This window comes from Lactuca serriola, chromosome 9 (assembly GCF_051521515.1).
Source record: "Lactuca serriola cultivar US96UC23 chromosome 9, Lser_US96UC23_V15, whole genome shotgun sequence".
NCBI lineage: Eukaryota > Viridiplantae > Streptophyta > Magnoliopsida > Asterales > Asteraceae > Lactuca > Lactuca serriola.
The window spans coordinates 7,060,691-7,077,978 of NC_136416.1; the positions used below are offsets into that span (position 1 = coordinate 7,060,691).

Genomic DNA, 17,288 nt, shown 5'->3' on the forward strand with positions numbered 1-17,288 from the left:
AGATAGAACCTGAACAGGTGGATGTCGATTGTGTATGTGAAAGTTTAAGATGCATCACGCTGCCTCGTGTGGACATATGTATCGAACGTCTAGAAAATTCTTCACCTCATCTATAGGACGAACATCCGTAGTTTGTGGCGCGTCACGAGCACCAGATGTTGTCGCAGAAGTAGATTCATCGGCTGATTCGGCCTTTTGGGTTGCGTATCTTACACGGTCGGCTCCTTTCGAGATATATTTGAATAGGTATTTAATCATCATATTCCATCCACAGTACTCAACATTGATGTGTGCGCGGAAGCGTGAGGAAAGTCTTCTATTGTAAGGCACAACATATCCGTTGTGTATAACCTGTCCATACTGGGTTGTATGGTGTGCAGATGTGTTACGTTTGTAACGAACATATCTTTCCGTGTCGAACAATGTAGCATCAAGAAAGGGTTTAGGGAAATGCTTGCTGCATTTACCATCTTTCATACATGGAGCTTTTGGGTTTCGTGGTCCACATGGGCCGTATATCATACAGGTTGTTATTGTCTCATACAGGTCTGAATCTGTGATCGGATCTGGCAGCTCGGCTGTGATATATGTATCAACGTCGGTTGCGGTTCTTATTCGGTCGGCGCCCTTTACCCAAAGTAGAGTATGACAATGAGGAAGACCTCTCTTCTGGAACTCAATGGTGTACAAATCTGCAATGATGAACAATTTTCCAGATATCAGTCTTTACAATTTATACTTGTTGTAAGTGTGTCAAAACTTATGAGCAGAAGTTTGTATTTTATGGAACCAAGTGACAGGGGTAAATTAGTGAATTTTTAAAAAAATGACCCTAATTATTAAATCATAGATATCCTATATAGCATGTGGGATGATATTTAGTAATCCTGTTATTTAGAAGAAACGTAAATTTTGTAAAAAAAAAAATAATAATTTGTCACATACTCAATGAAATGGAAGAAGTAACATACTAAAGTCACCGGTAAATTATAAAACAAAAAAAAAATTAACATATTAAACAGATGTTATATTTCCAGTAATGGAATTCGTATGGTAGGAAAAGCAGGGGTAAATTAGGAAAGGAAGAAAATTTAGATCTACTGGCCTGGTATCTATAGCAGATAGTGAAGCCAATTGAAATAATGGGACATAATACACAGGGGTAAATCAAGGAAGCATCCAAAATTAGACGGAAAATATGATTAATTAATTATTACATGTTGAACCTAAACAAAACTGTATGTCACAAATGAGAGGGGTAAAGACATAAATAAAAAAAATATCACATATATGTAATGACATCGCAGGGGTTTAAATACTTTTTTGAGGCATATCCAAAAAAGTAGTAGAATAGAAAGGACAATGTAAAGAAAAAACATAAAATATTATAACTTGCAGTCAATTTTTTTCTCAGATGGGCATATATGGAAAAGTGTGTTAAAATGGGGATAAACTCCGAAAGAATTAAAAAATGATGAAGTAATCATCACAGATTGAACCTAAAGTAAACAGTAGGACATAAAAGGCAGGGGTAAATTGGAAAAAAATCAATACATTCATGTAATCATATGTCAGAAGTTTAAATATTTTTTTTGGTGTACGGATTCACAGATTATATTGAAGTAAAGGGTATATTGTGAAATGAACAGTTTGATACTAATACAAAAGTAAACTATGAAATGTTGAAGGGCAATGTGTAAGGGGTATAAGTGTCTTTAGCTACAAATTAAACAGTAATCTAAACATAAGCATTATCATTAATCTTAATTTGTATAAATATATAGCTTAAAACGTTAACATAATGTGCAAAATTTATGTGTATACTAAGCGATATGAAGATGTGCATATTTTATTTATGTATTTACTATGCATGGACTTAAATGGTTGAAAATTCCATAAGTTTATTAAAATTATTTTGATAAAGCTGTAAAATTCGTCCCTGTCGTTTGCAAAAAGTTGTGGATTACATCAAAAAACTTTTCAACTTATATGGAGGGTCCAAAACAGTATTCAGAGGACATAGTGAAGCCAATTGAAAAAATGCGACATAAAACACATGGGTAAATCAGGAAATTAACCAAAATTGTACGGAAGAAATGATATAACACAGGGGGAAATCAGGGAATCAACCAAAATTGTACGTAAGAAATGATTAATTATTTAGTTCTCAGAGGGGCATGTATGGAAAGGTGTGTTATAACAGGGATAAACTTCAAAATAATCTAAAAACGATGAAATAGGAATCACAGATTTAATCATAACAAAATAACAAGATATAAAAGGCAACATTAAATTGATAAAATGATAGTATCCAACAGCTATTTTATGCGAGGGATAATTTGGGAAAGTTTTAAAATCTCAATTAAGCATAGTTTTAGATATGAATTGACGGCCATATTAAAAAACACATATAAGTTTGTGGACCATAAATTGATAAAATGATAGTATCCAACAGCTTATTTTATGAGAGGGGTAATTCAGGGAAGTTTTAAAATGTCATTTAGAAAACAATAAGGTAATCATCACAGATTGAACCTAAAGAAAACATTAGTATATAAAAGACAGGGGTAAATTGGAAAAAAAATAAGTACATTCATGTAATCATATTTCAGAAGTTTAAATAAATTTTTTTGGCATACGGATTTGCAGATTGTACTGAAATAAAAGTATAAGTGTCTTTAGCTACAAAACAGTATTCTAAACATAAGCATTATCATTAATCTTAATTTGTATCACTATATAACCTGAAACATTAACATAGTGTGTAAAATTTATGTATATACTAAGCGATATCAAGATATGCATATTTTATTTATGTATTTACTATGCATGGACTTAAATGGTTGAAAAGTCCATCACTTTATTAAAATTATTTTGACAAAGCTATAAAATTGGTTCCTGTGGTTGACAAAAAGTTGTGGATTAGATCCAAAAATTTGCAAAGTTGTGGATTAGATCCAAAAAGTTTACAACTTATATGGAAGGTCCAAAACTGTATTGAGAGGACATATTGAATCCAATTGAAAAAATGGGACACAAAACACAGGGGCAAATAAGGGAATTAACCAAAATTGTACGGAAGAAATTATAAAACACATGGACAAATCAGGGAATCAACCAAAATTGTACGGAAGAAATGATTAGTCATTTAGTTCACAGAGGGGTATGTATGGAAATATGTGTTATAACAGGGATACACTTGGAAAGAATCTAAAAACGATGAAATAGGAATCACAGATTTAATCTTACGAAAACTACAACATATAAAAGACAACCATAAATTGATAAAATGATAAGATGTACATATTTTATTTATGTATTTACAATGCATGGGCTTAAATGGCTGAAAAGTCCATAACTTTATTAAAATTATTTTGACAAAGCTATAAAATTGATTCTTGTGGTTTGCAAAAGGTCCAAAACTATATTGAGGGGACATATTGAAGCCAATTGAAAAAATGGGACACAAAACACAAAGGCAAATCAGGGAATTAACCAAAATTGTACAAAAGAAATTATAAAACACAGGGGCAAATCAGGGAATCAACCATATTTGTACGGAAGAAATGATTAGTTATTTAGTTCTCAGAGGGGCATGCTTGGAAAGAATCTAAAAACGATGAAATAGGAATCACAGATCTAATCACAAGAAAACAACAACATATAAAAGACAACCATAAATTGATAAAATGATAGTATTCAACAACTTATTTTATGAGAGGGGTAATTTAGGAAAGTTTTAAAATGTCAATTATGGACAGTTTTAAATATGAATAGAAGGGCATATTAAAAAACACATATAAGTTTTGTGGAGCATAAATTGATAAAATGATAGTATCCAGCGGCTTATTTTATGAGAGGGGTAATTTAGGAAAGTTTTCAAATGTCAATCAAGCACAGTTTTAGATATGAGTAGAAGGGCATAGTAAAAAAGACATATAAGTTTTGTGAAATGAATGTAAAATGCCATATATAAGAACTTTAGCTATCTGCAAATGGGAAAGGAAGTATAGACATACATGCATCGACACTGCCAAACGGTTTGTCCGCTTTAAGAAAGTCAATAAATTCATGGACTTTGATGTGGAAGATTCTAGCATTGATATCCGCCCGATTGTGGACATCTCTTTGGCCATGTGTTTCCATATAGCGGGTAATCTCGGGCCATTTGACATTACACATAAATGTGATGAAGTACTGTGGATTGCCATAGACCCTGCAAATTGAAAGTGCGTCTTGGTAATGACTATACATAAAGCGAGGTCCGCCAGTAAACGACGCAGGTAAGAATACACGCTTGCCAATGACACATGTCTCCCTGTCTCCTTTTGATAGGGCGTCATAGAGGCCACTTGTTGGATAAGGTGTCTAAGTCCATAACTTATTTGGTATATACTTGACCCGACCCGGCATGGTCCATTTGGGTTGCGTTTCATCCGAACTATTTATGGATAATTTTATGAGAGTTATACACATATGTTTATTAATATATTATAAGTTATAATATATTAATATGAAGTCATGTTATTTAATTAGTCTTACTCTTAAATTAATTATGAATTAATTTAGAGATTAAAAGGAAGACTAATTAAATTGTGGGCTATTGTTTTATATAGTGTGGACTAACACTCATTTGTTAATGGGCTAGGCTTGTATGGAAGTCCATGGATGATCCATGGAGCTTTTAACCCATGGATCCTTGGAAAAGGAAAGGTCATGGGTTATTAGGGTTTCACCCTAATCATGTACACTATATAAGCATGCTTATGTTGCATGAAATAGCCACTAGTGTGGTTTTGTGTGTGTGGCCGATTTTTATGTGTGTATACACCCTCTCAAAGTTTTCCAAGAGTTTGTGGTGATTTGTGATTCCATTTGAGGCATTCACACTATTGATGCTTGGCCCTCAAACTCCTTAGGAATCAAACCCATCATCAAAAGGTATGTAATCTTATCTAATTCTTTTATGTTTAAAAGTACCCCATGCCATGTTAGATAGGTTATGAACCTTGGAAAATTATTATTTTGCATGTATTTAGACAAACATAGATCCAAGGTTTATTAGGGTTTCATGCACACTTAGGAAGTGTTAGATTGCTCAAAACCCAACAGTGGTATCAGAGCCTAGGCTTGCTTGTTTGATACTTGATGCAAAATAATAAAAAAAAAACAGAATTTTGACTTTTGCTGCTGGAAATGGACTAGAAATATTATCCTAAACTGTTTTGGTGTTTTAAAACTTGTTTTAGTTGGTGTAATGGTTATTCTAATCCATTTACAATAGCATATATCAAAATTCCATGATTTTATGTGTTCATATAATTCTTGAAATTTTGATGATGTTCATGTTCTTATGAATTTAGAAGATGATAGGAATTATTGGCTGAATTGTTTAGAATTAATTCTTGGTCATTTATGTGTTTTAATGGAGTCCATAATTTGTCCTCAAGTTATGGATATCCAAAGGTCACTTTTCTTTAACACACATTAAACACATAAGTTACATAAAATGAAGAGTCTTCATTTTTATGAACCTTTAATTCATAAGTTATGAAATGAAAAGTTTTGGATAGTGGATGTTCATGTTCATATGAGTTTTGTTAGATCATAGGAATTATTTGCAAATTGTTTGTTAGTTAATTCTTGATCTTAATGTGTTTTAATGGAATTCTTAATTTGTCCTCAAGTTATGGAATTCCAAGAGTTTTTCTTTTAAATGTTTTTAAGAAGTTGTAGGTTACATTTTCTTGAAGAGTTTTTCCCATAAATGCTTTTATGGACTTCATAACTTGTCCTCAAGTTATGGATTTCCAAGAGACTCTTCATTAAAAGCTTTAAAACACTTAATTAAAACTCATAAGTTATGAATATCCAAAAGTTTATGAATTGTTCAAAACTTGCCCTCAAGTTTTGGAATTTGTAAAGTCTCACACAAACTTTAATTCCATACCCTAGAAGTTTTAAAAGTTAAAATTCTACCCTTATACTATTTATAAGATTAATGGTTAATTATTATATATATGTATAAGAACAAGTCGTTTTACCGTTAGTAGGTCTCATTCACGAAGCCGGTCTATAAGGTGGGTATAAGGTTGTTGCCTATAAAATGGCGACTTAATGGGTGTCCACTCTCACCCACCGCTTGCTTGATCGGTGGAGGGTCGTTAGCCGAACGGGTAGGACAATGACTTTAAATTCTCATTAAAAGTATAATGATTATTATAAAGTAACTAAATATTTTTTATTTAATTCCCAATCTTAGTTACTTTAGGAAAAATGTGAATTTGGTGCTAGCCCATGGAATTCACACTTTGTACCTTACCAAGTCGTTGGTGGAGCGTGTGTGGTTAACCGACACACTAACTTGGACTAGTAAGGATCACGAAGGGTGACTTAATGTTTGTCATAGATCAATGGAGCGTGTGTGGTTAACCGGCACATTGATTGGGTGATAATATTAAGGGTACCAAGTGAACTAGTATGGTTATTCACACCTTGTTTTGTGATCCTCGGCATCCCAGTCACAAAAGTTGAGAGGGCACACTCAAGATTGAAACATGCCATTGAAAAGTTCAATGAATCTCAAAAGATCTAGGAATTTCAAATCCAATTAAAACCTAATAAATTATTTCGTTTTTGATGGTGGAAATTGGTGAATCGTCATTCGCCTACCTTCAAATATTTTATAGCTTGGATTACGGCATCCCTCTTCCAAATTATAAAATATTGTGTTGGGTCCTAGCCTTAATATTTCATATTGGGTGTTATATTAAGGACTTTGAATCAACTAACTTGATTTTCTCCCATTATAGATGTCTGGTTCAGACAACTATGATCTTCCCAAATCTCTTGAAGATGGTGTCCCTCAACATCATGCTTCACTTCCTCCACCTCCTCCAATTATTCTCCCTCGCCCACAAGTTCTTGAAAAGTTTAAACTCACTCAATCCCTATTGGCAAACAAAGTCTATGTGTGCTCACATCTTGGAGATAAAGTCACATATTGACAAGCCGGGAGAGTTGGGTGTCAAAGTCTCGTGAAAGTTGGATGTTCAATCACTTTCTTAGTAACATAATGAGCCTCTTTGGGACTACTATGAGGCAGACTATGACATGACCCTTAATAATGTTATCTATTTGCTTGGTGTTGTGGAATCAGCAATGATTTGGAACACCAGTAAAGCAGATTTGATTAAAAGAACAACTTCCCAAGTCTTAAATGGACATTGACAATGGTAGCATTGGATATCTAGAAAAAAGATTTCTCTTCCCAATGGAAAGGGATCGGCCATAGTCAACTCGGTTGACCAAATGGTAAAGAGAAAGGCTAAGTCTGAGATAGTCTCATGTGCCATTACCAAAGGGTCCATGTGTTTTGTTGCCAAAGGAAGGGGCATTGGTTGCGAAGCTGCCCTGTTCGCCTGAAAGGTCATAAGGTTGATCAAGTCAAGAGGTTTGACTCTACTTCGGGTAAAGTTCACTGTCTAACTCTATTAAGTTCCTATTTGGAGATTCTTATTACATAATGTGAATGGGTCACATGCTGATGTTTTAAGAATCAAATAGGAAGCTTAAAGTGAGTATATGTTGATTCTGATTGCGAAGGTGGGTTTCGATCGCATGGTTCGGTAATCAGAATTTTGAGCTGTTGCTTAAGAGTTATAATATATTGCTTATGAATAGATAACAACAAGGTTTTCATGTGGATTGTAAGGATAAGTTTTTCCGCAAAGTTTTAAAATAAAAGAAAAAAAAGGCTTTTAATTTTATTTATTTTAAAAATATCTTTACAATGGCATCTGTGGAAAATTGTTGCTTATATGTTTCCAGTAATAGCAATATTGGAAAGTGGATTTGATTTTTTCATTTGTGGTAGTGTCTGAATTTACCAAATGAAGAAAGTTTTTCATCACCTAAGTTTCAATTGGACGGAAACTTGGAATCATACAAGTTGTATTGTATGATGAATGAGAATTTTCATCTTTGAAAATTAAGACTAATTCTTTGATCACATGTATATGTGAGTCAATTGAAGGACTAAGGAATTAGGTACACTGGGTGTGCGCTGGTCAAGGTCCACCACAAAGATTGATTTGTCATGATTTACTAAAGATTAGTAAATATGATTATACTTATAAGGTTAAGTATAATTCTGTAACATTGGAAAGGTTACAATGTATGACAAAACAAATGAGAAGAATCAAATTAGGCAGAAAGATAAAAGTTTCTCAAATCTGAAAGGATGGGAGAGACTTTAGTATCATGTTTCATGATCATCTTAATGATTATGAAACCATATCACAAATTCATACTCTAAGGACGTCTTAGTGCATTGTTATGGCTAAGAAGAGAGGTCATGAATTGTTGGATTGGTTAAAATCAAGAAGATGAGTCATACTTCGTTCCAAAACAATTCTTAGAGTCATTCTCCAAGATTGTAACTTTGAGTGACATAAAGGAAGATTTAAAACACTTATCAAATGTAAGAGTAAAATGTTTTCTACTCTTGTACATTTGAGATTGGTAAGTTGTGATGTCTTGGATGAGACAAAGACCAACTAAGACCAGTTGTGTGAAGTGTTAGTCTTGATAAGAATCCGCACTATCCCTTGAATATTTGTTTTGTCAAGGAATGGTTCTTGACTGGGGAAAATTATATGTCAAGGGGACAGTGGGAGCCTTAAAGATCCTGAAAAAGTTTCAAGATTTAATCAGAGTAAAACCTGTAATTTATCACTAGCACACGACTTAAGGTTTGCAACCTATCGTGTTGACATAATTCTTATTTCTGTACCTACTTCAAATAAGTTGGATTTGCATGTGAGTTATCAGAGTTCAACTTGGAAGCATTGGTGGGCCTTGTGCTACCAAGGTGACAAGAAACTAAGACTAAACAAGTTTAATCCATGTAAGGCTGAATTTGTCACTAACCTTATCTTGTGATTATGGTTTTGACAAATTCACATGGATAGGAACTCATACACTATAAAATCTAAGTGTCATAAGGTTTCTCTCCGATTCATGAAAATGATGGTGAGGAAACGCTTTCACTAAGTAGATTTTAAGTAGATAGCAATTGTGATATTTGCATTTTCAAAAGTCGTTAGTGTAGCGTGTGTGGTTAACCGGCACACTAACATGGACTTGTGAGAAATGGCAAATGTCTAAGCAATTGAGACTATGATTACGGTATCCCTTTTCATAGTTCTGAAAATTGTTTGGACACACATGTGAGCTATCTAAGAAAGGGTGTATGAATCTAAATTTCAGAAGTCCAGCAGATTTCTGGAAATATGTTAGAGCTAGTGGGAGCATAAGTGTTATGCTAATAATCATCATGTTAGTGGGAGCATGATAATTGTGATTACTATTATTGCAAACTAGCAATGTTAATTATAGAAAAACAAAAGTTTCAATTCGTGAAGTTGCAGGGGTTGAAAAGTTGTTTTGCTATAATTAAGGGAGAGGAAATTATACTTCATTTCAATTCTAAAGCTTAGATTGAGATTTTAGTCATGTTTAGTCAAGAATATATATATATATATATATATATATATATATATATATATATATATATATATATATATATATATGAATTTTATGTTGGAATGGTTCAACTTGAAGCAATTCTATATATATTGCGTTTTCAAGATTCGATTATGATTACGGCATCCCTCTTCATAGTTAAATTTTGAAAACATGGCAAATAAAAAATATTGTAGCAAAAGACTGGTCTAGTATCATGTCTTTATGTCAAACATCATGAATCCTGTCCCATATGCTTCGGATATAGGATCGATTGCATGTGCTATAATATTCATCCTTTCTAAATTTTCCAAATGCTTAAGGCATTGAGAAGGGAAAAGTCTAGAACTGGATATGACTAAAGTGATTAAGCAATTGTCGAGGACAATCTGAGGTTCGCCAAAGATTGGTTGCTCAGGGAAAGTTGGAAGTATGATGTAAATTGTCGGAAAGGACCATATTGACATATTCTGAAAAGAAGTAAATCTTGTTCGGAAGTGATAGTCAAAATGGGACTATGGAAATGTCTCCATAGGTGGAAGTTATTCAATCTATGTAAGATTAGAAAACCTTAATGCAAGAAGGATGTTCAAAGCAATGTACTTTGAATATGAGACTTCCGTTCCATAGAAGTTGACCTTCTTTGGAATACTCTGTAATGACTGGTGACAAGGTTTTGGTGACTTTGTGCATAATCATTACAGGAGGAACATTGCATAAAAGTTTAAAATCTAACAGTTTTTTTGGTAAATGATAGGAATCGGGGATTCTCACATTTACAATAAGGATTTGGGATTGTGAAATGAGTATCAATGGAATCATGTTCAATTGATCTACATCACAATGTAAGGATCATAGACAAACATAGTGTGCATACTTGGAGTATGGCATAACTATTGTTTAGAAAAACAAAGTGTACATGCTAGGAGCATGGGACGACTGTTGTTTTTATTCAAGTCTTAAGTTGATTGTTTGAAACATTATACAATGAATAATGTGTAATCAATATGGTGATAAATAAAAGGTGGTTCTATTTATATTCAAAAGGGTTCTGAGACCATATTGGATTCGATTATTATTGTGTTTCACTTTGCATGTTTTGACTTCCTAAATAGCTAGGTTATTCTTTCCGAATGACTAAGTTATTTAAACACTCCACAGTCGTTCATATGTTGGAAGTAGGTATGAATCAAGACTGTCATGAATCGAGTTTGTAGATGGCTAAATGGGTTTAGTCATAGCAATGGTTGCTACAACATTCATGAGTGCTCATAAGTTATGAAGTATTGGATTAAACCCACGCTCACTTGTATCACTTCATGGAATTTATCTCGAGTGATCGTGAGACGGTAATATCATATAAATCTTCAAACCTAGAGATATGAGTTGTTACCTATGAGTTGGTTGTGCATTGATTGCACGTAAACGCATTAGTAACTTGATGTTATAAAACGTGCCTTTGTGTACAATTCAACAAGTAGTAGAACAAGCATATGAGTCGAAGTTTATCTGTTCCTTCTAGAAATAGAAGCGATATCTGGGCCCCTCGATGATTTTGTTGTGACCTATGTACCGGCCGGTCAGAACTAAATTGATGTGTTCGATTAAGTTCTTTGTCAAACAAATCGGAAATCGGGAAAAAAAAACTACTGGACAATAAGTACGACGTTGTTCCATGTATTTGTCCGGCTGATATCATGAGAACAGAGGATTAAATGATCACTTATCTAAAATGGCGCTTCATAGTTCAACAGAGTTTTCGAGAGCTACGATTGCTGGTTGGTTCCTGAAGTAACATACACAAATATAGTTATTAGACTTATCCAAGTGGGAGTCTGTTGGATAAGGTGTCTAAGTCCATAACTTATTTGGTATATACTTGACCCGACCCGGCATGGTCCATTTGGGTTGCATTTCATCCGAACTATTTATGGATAATTTTATGAGAGTTATACACATATGTTTATTAATATATTATAAGTTATAATATATTAATATGAAGTCATGTTATTTAATTAGTCTTAGTCTTAAATTAATTATGAATTAATTTAGAGATTAAAAGGAAGACTAATTAAATTGTGGGCTATTGTTTTATATAGTGTGGGCTAACACTCATTTGTTAATGGGCTAGGCTTGTATGGAAGTCCATGGATGATCCATGGAGCTTTTAACCCATGGATCCTTAGAAAAGGAAAGGTCATGGGTTATTAGGGTTTCACCCTAATCATGTACACTATATAAGTATGCTTATGTTGCATGAAATAGCCACTAGTGTGGTTTTGTGTGTGTGGCCGATTTTTATGTGTGTATACACTCTCTCAAAGTTTTCCAAGAGTTTGTGGTGATTTGTGATTCCATTTGAGGCATTCACACTATTGGTGCTTGGCCCTCAAACTCCTTAGGAATCAAACTCATCATCAAAAGGTATGTAATCTTATCTAATTCTTTTATGTTTAAAAGTACCCCATGCCATGTTAGATAGGTTATGAACCTTGGAAATTTTTTATTTTGCATGTATTTAGAGAAACATAGATCCAAGGTTTATTAGGGTTGCATGCACACTTAGGAAGTGTTAGATTGCTCAAAACCCAACACCACTAACATAATCGCACCGAAGGTTAGACTGATGTTTGGTTATGTAGTCTAGCCGGCTCTCTTCTATACACGTGTATGCATCGACCAAATACTGTTGGAACAGCCGAGAGGAATTAAGGATGGGAGACCAGATATGCTGTCGAGCATGGATATAGTACGCATAATACATATTAACAGTCACTCCTCTCCGATTACCCATCTTCAAACGGGGAGACCAACCTTCCTCGCCATATGGAAACAACAGTGGGTATTGTAAAGGCATGTAGCTCGGATGCAGTTTACTAATCCGTTGAGGTCGACCCGAATGGGAAAACACAACAATGTCATATGTGGTGCAGGTTGTGTCATCACCGCTTACTATACAACCTAAAGATCCAGGCGAGGGCAATCCGTATCTACGATCAGCCACATTGTTAAATAGCCGGACTGCATAGAAGTCTAAATTAGATTCATCAGCCATAAGTTTAGCGGTTTTAAACGTCCGAACGTATTCGTTATTAGCCCCTAAAATGGTTACCAGAAACTGAACAATATCACTATCTAAATCTCTCTTCCTCGGACCATCAATTGCCCTCAATCTATTCTGAACTTCGTGTTCTATATCAAATAGATAGAGCTGAAGAAACCTCGGACCCTTTATAGGATCCGGAGATAGCGATCCTATCCTATGGGAAATCTGCCCCGATATCTTAAAAACATAAGGACCGCGATCATGATTAACAACCTCATCTACATTGGCCCCAAAAGAAGACATGGAAAACATGCTATTATATGCCATAATGTCCTTCATAAAATGTAAATTTTGATAGAGGGCAACGAATTGAAGGGAAAACGCAGAAGGATAAGGAAGAACTACACCCCCATCCTGACAACAATGACTATACCTCGGATGAGCAGGTGTTGAAAACTTAAGCACCCTTTCAACATACCAGAAATATGCACCACAGAACTCACAAACCCAAGTACAGTCACCAGAATCGACATAATGAGGAAGACCGGAAAAGAAGGCCAGATGTCGAGACCTGCGAGACCGAGGAGCATAGGAGGAAGTAGCAGCTGGAGATGCCCGCTTCGCCTGAACGGCCATGAGAAAATAGGTGGATAAAAAAGTAGCGAGAATGTAAAAAAAACACAGTACCAGAAGGAAAAATAGAAGCATAATGGAGAGAAGTTACCTGGGCAGAAAAAGAAGGAAGAACGAAAAGGAAAAGCGGTGGAGTTTCAACGAAGAAGAAAGGGGAAGAAAGAAGAGAGTAACACGTGGAGAGTAAAGGCCAGGGAAAAATACACATATAAAATACAAAGATGTGTCAGCAATGAGCAGATGAAGAAATACATAAAAAAAATAATTAAATATAGAAGGGGAACAGTCGACATGTGAGAACGAAGGAAACAAAGACAACATCAACATAATACAAGGGGAAAATGTGACAAAAAGCAGGCTATTATATTGTAGCTAACAATAGAGAATTTTAATATATATATATATATATATATATATATATATATATATATATATAAATTTATACTTAGTAATTGTTGGATTAGTGTCTAAGTCCATAACTATTTTGGTATGTACTTGACCCGATTATGAGCATGGTCCTTTTGGGTTGCCTTCACCATAGCAATATGTAGGATGAATTAAGGAGAGAAAGGTTTAAATATGATTTATTAATATGTTATGAGAATAATATATTAAAGGAGAAATCATATTGTTTAATTAATATTAGTCAAAGAATTAATTGATAATCAATTTTGTGGCTAAAAGAGATTAATTAAACTTAGGGGACTGAAGTTGTAATTATAAGATTATTATAATTAGGATATGGATCACCTAATAATATATAGGTTGGACGAATTCTATGGAAAGCCCATTAGAAATCGTCCAAGGGAAACGTTAAAGGAGTCCATGGGCTGCTTAGGGCTTAAGCAGTCAGATTAGGGTTTCCTAGTTGAAAACCTTAATAGCCTACATGTATATAAAGGGCCCCTATGCCCCAAAAACGTGGATAACTGATTCTCTAGGGTTTCTAGTCGTTTTGGGCAGCCTCCTTTCTTCTCCTCTTCATCCAAGTTGCATATGGTGTTTGTGACTCCATTAGAGGTGCAGCACTTGAGGCACTAAGCTTTCTAAAGCCAATCAAAGCAAGGAATTGATTGTTATTGCAATATAACAATCAAAGGTAATTCTCTAAACCCTAATTCAGTTTATCAAAGGTCAGATCTAGGGTTTATAGCTTTGGATTCAAATCATGTACAATAGAGAAACCTAGATCCAAGCATTAGGGTTTGTATGAGCACATAGGATTGTTTCGTATGCATAAAAATCATCAGTGGTATCAGAACCTTGATTGGTTTCAGTTGTATGTGATGCTTAACTATTTTGTTTGCTAAAAATCGAGTTTTTGGCCTCTGCCCGACTCAACTCGGCGAGTCAGTATCTGGACTCGGCGAGTTGGCCCCTACTCGGCGAGTTCGAGCGTCAGACAGAGGGTATTTCGGGATTTAACTGTTGTTTTGACTTGGATTTAATGCCTAATTCGTTTTTTTAAGTTAAAATCCGATTTTTATCTTAAATTAATGATTATCCTTGCCAAAACAATAGATAATTTCAAATCTTTTGAATATTGGTTGTTTATATGATAAATATGAATTATTTTAAATTATTTGGTAATTATCTAGTGACTAAAATAAGATTAGGTCAAATATAGATAATGACTAAATTAATTGTTTAACTTATATTATTTGTTATTTGATCCTCTGTGATGTGAAAAAGTTTCAATTGCACCCTTTAGGTTTTATAGTTTAAATTTGAACTTAAAAGTTTTGTTTATGAAATTTAAATAAGTTAAACCCTAATGTTTTTGAAAAGTTTCAAATCTTGCCCTCAAGTTTTGGAATTTTAATTTTTGATTAAAAGTTTAATTTTGAAATATTTAAATTCTAAGCCCTAATGTTTTGAAATGTTTCAAAACTTGCCCTCAAGTTTTGGAATTTAAAAGTTGATTAAAAGTTTAATTTTGAAATGTTAAATTCTAAAACCCTAATAATTTGAAAAGTTCAAATCACCCCTTATGGTTTTATTAATTAATTAAATTGTATAATTAAAAGTGATTTAATAAATCCATAAAGTTTTGGTTTACATTTAATTAAATTAAAAGTATAATTTACTAAGCTAAACCACATGATATTTTAAAAGTGTAAAATATACCCTATACTATATATAACATTAAAAGTCTAATATTATATATATGTATGAGTAAACAGTCAGTCTTACCGTTAGTAGGCCTCATTCACGAAGCTGGTCTATAAGGGGTGTTTAAGGAAATTGCCTATAAAATGGCGATTGAATGGGTATCCACTCTTACCCACCGCACTCTTGATTAGTGGAGGGTCGTTAGCCGAATGGGTAGGATAGGACAGAAACCTTCCATTATAAGTATAATGAAGTACAAAGTAACTAAATGCTTATACAAATTCCCAAATCATAGTTACTTTAGGCAAAATGTGAAATTGTATGCTAACCCATGGAATTACACTTCGTACCCTTGTCAAACGTTAGTGGAGCGTGTGTGGTTAACCGGCACACTAATTTGGGGATGACATTGGTGGCGAAGGGTGACTCGATGCTTATCATAAATCAATGGAGCGTGCGTGGCTAACCGGCACATTGGTTAGGTGATAGTAGCATTGAGTGCACCAAGTGATTCGTATGGTTATTCACACCTTGTTTGTGATCCTCGGCATCCCAGTCATAAATAGTAAGGCATAATCGAGATTAAACATGCCATTGAAAAGTTCAATGAATCTCAAAAGATCTAGGAGTTTCAATTCATTTGAAACTTAAACTTTCTTTTCGTTTTTCATGGTGGAAATTGGTAAATCGTCATTTACCTACCTTCAAATATTCTGCAACTAGATTACGACATCCCTCTTCTAGGTTGTAGAGTATTGTGTTGGATCCTAGCTTGATGTTTCATTTGGGTGTTGCATCAAAAATTCTAATCAACTTAACTTGAATTTTCTCCCGTTTTTTAGATGTCTAGTTCTGACAATAATGGTCTTCCAAAATCCCATGGAACAAGTTTTCCAAATGAAGATGACGTTCCGAGATACGATCAAGGAAATGAGAGTCATGCCTCACTTCCTCCACCTCCTCCAATTGTTCTCCCTAACCCACAAGTTCTAAGGCTTGAAAAGTTCAAGCTCACTCAAGCCCTTTTGGCAAGTAAACAAGAAGATGGGAAACCTGTGTGTGCACACGTCTTAGAGATGAAGTCACACATTGATAGGTTAAACATGTTGGGTGTCGAGATTTCAAGTGATTTGGCTGTTGACTGGGTTCTTCAGTCACTTCCTGAATCATATAGTGAGTTCGTTAGAGAATACTATATGATGGACCACGACGTGACCCTTATTGATCTTACCTATTTGCTTATAGCTGCTAAATCAACAATGATTTGGCGTGCTGGTCAAGCAAATTTGTCTGGTGAATCAAACTCCCAAACTTCAGTGGTCACTGGCAACATTGGAAGTCCAGAAAGAACTAAGTCTGTAATTGTCCGATGTGCTGTGCCAAAGGAGTCCATTTGCTTTTATTGCTAAGAGAAGGGGCATTGGAGACGACGCTGCCCTATTTACCTGAGAGATCTAAGAGACGGGAGAGTCAAGACGTTTGGCTCTGCTTCAGGTAAAATCCATTAACTAACTCTTTTAAGTTCCTATTCTAGATTCTTAATACATGATGTGATAAAATTACATTTTGATGTTTTGTAGGATCGAAGAAAAGAGAGGAAGCTTAAGGGAAGAAGTGAGATGAATCTAATCGTGAAGAAATGGATTTCGATCGCATCACTTGAAGATTTGATTCTTGAGCTACTACTTGGAGTTAGAATAGATTGTTAAGAAATATGTAATAACATAGTTTTTCAATTGAATTGCAAGGACAAATTTTTTCCGCAATAAAATGAATTTTGATTTTATCTTATTTATTTATCCTTGCAATGGCATGTATGAAAAATTGATGTTTGAATGTTTCTATTATTTGCAATAATGGATTTGATTCTTAATTATGTTATTTGTGGAAATGTCAAAAGTTTACCAAATAGGGAGAGTTTCTCATCGCCTAAGTTTCAATTGGACAGAAAGTTGGAATCATGCACTGTGTA

At 34.3% G+C, this 17,288-nt stretch overlaps 1 protein-coding gene across 1 annotated transcript; it reads right to left on the reverse strand.

Moving 5' to 3' along the window:
* Positions 1-54: 54 nt before the first annotated feature.
* On the reverse strand, positions 55-13,207 carry LOC145075305 (uncharacterized). Its single transcript, XM_079021596.1, has 2 exons — positions 12,340-13,207; positions 55-692 (listed from the first exon to the last, which is right to left on the reverse strand). Exons 1-2 carry the CDS (start codon positions 13,205-13,207, stop codon positions 55-57), a joined length of 1,506 nt encoding a protein of 501 aa, XP_078877722.1.
* Positions 13,208-17,288: the final 4,081 nt, after the last annotated feature.

Coding starts and splice junctions, on each gene's coding strand:
- LOC145075305 (XM_079021596.1), bottom strand. CDS start 13,207: ATGGCCGTTCAGGCGAAGCGGGCATCTCCAGCTGCTACTTCCTCCTAT. Junction 693..12,339: donor GTTTCCATATGGCGAGGAAG/GTTGGTCTCCCC, acceptor TCATCATTGCAG/ATTTGTACACCATTGAGTTC.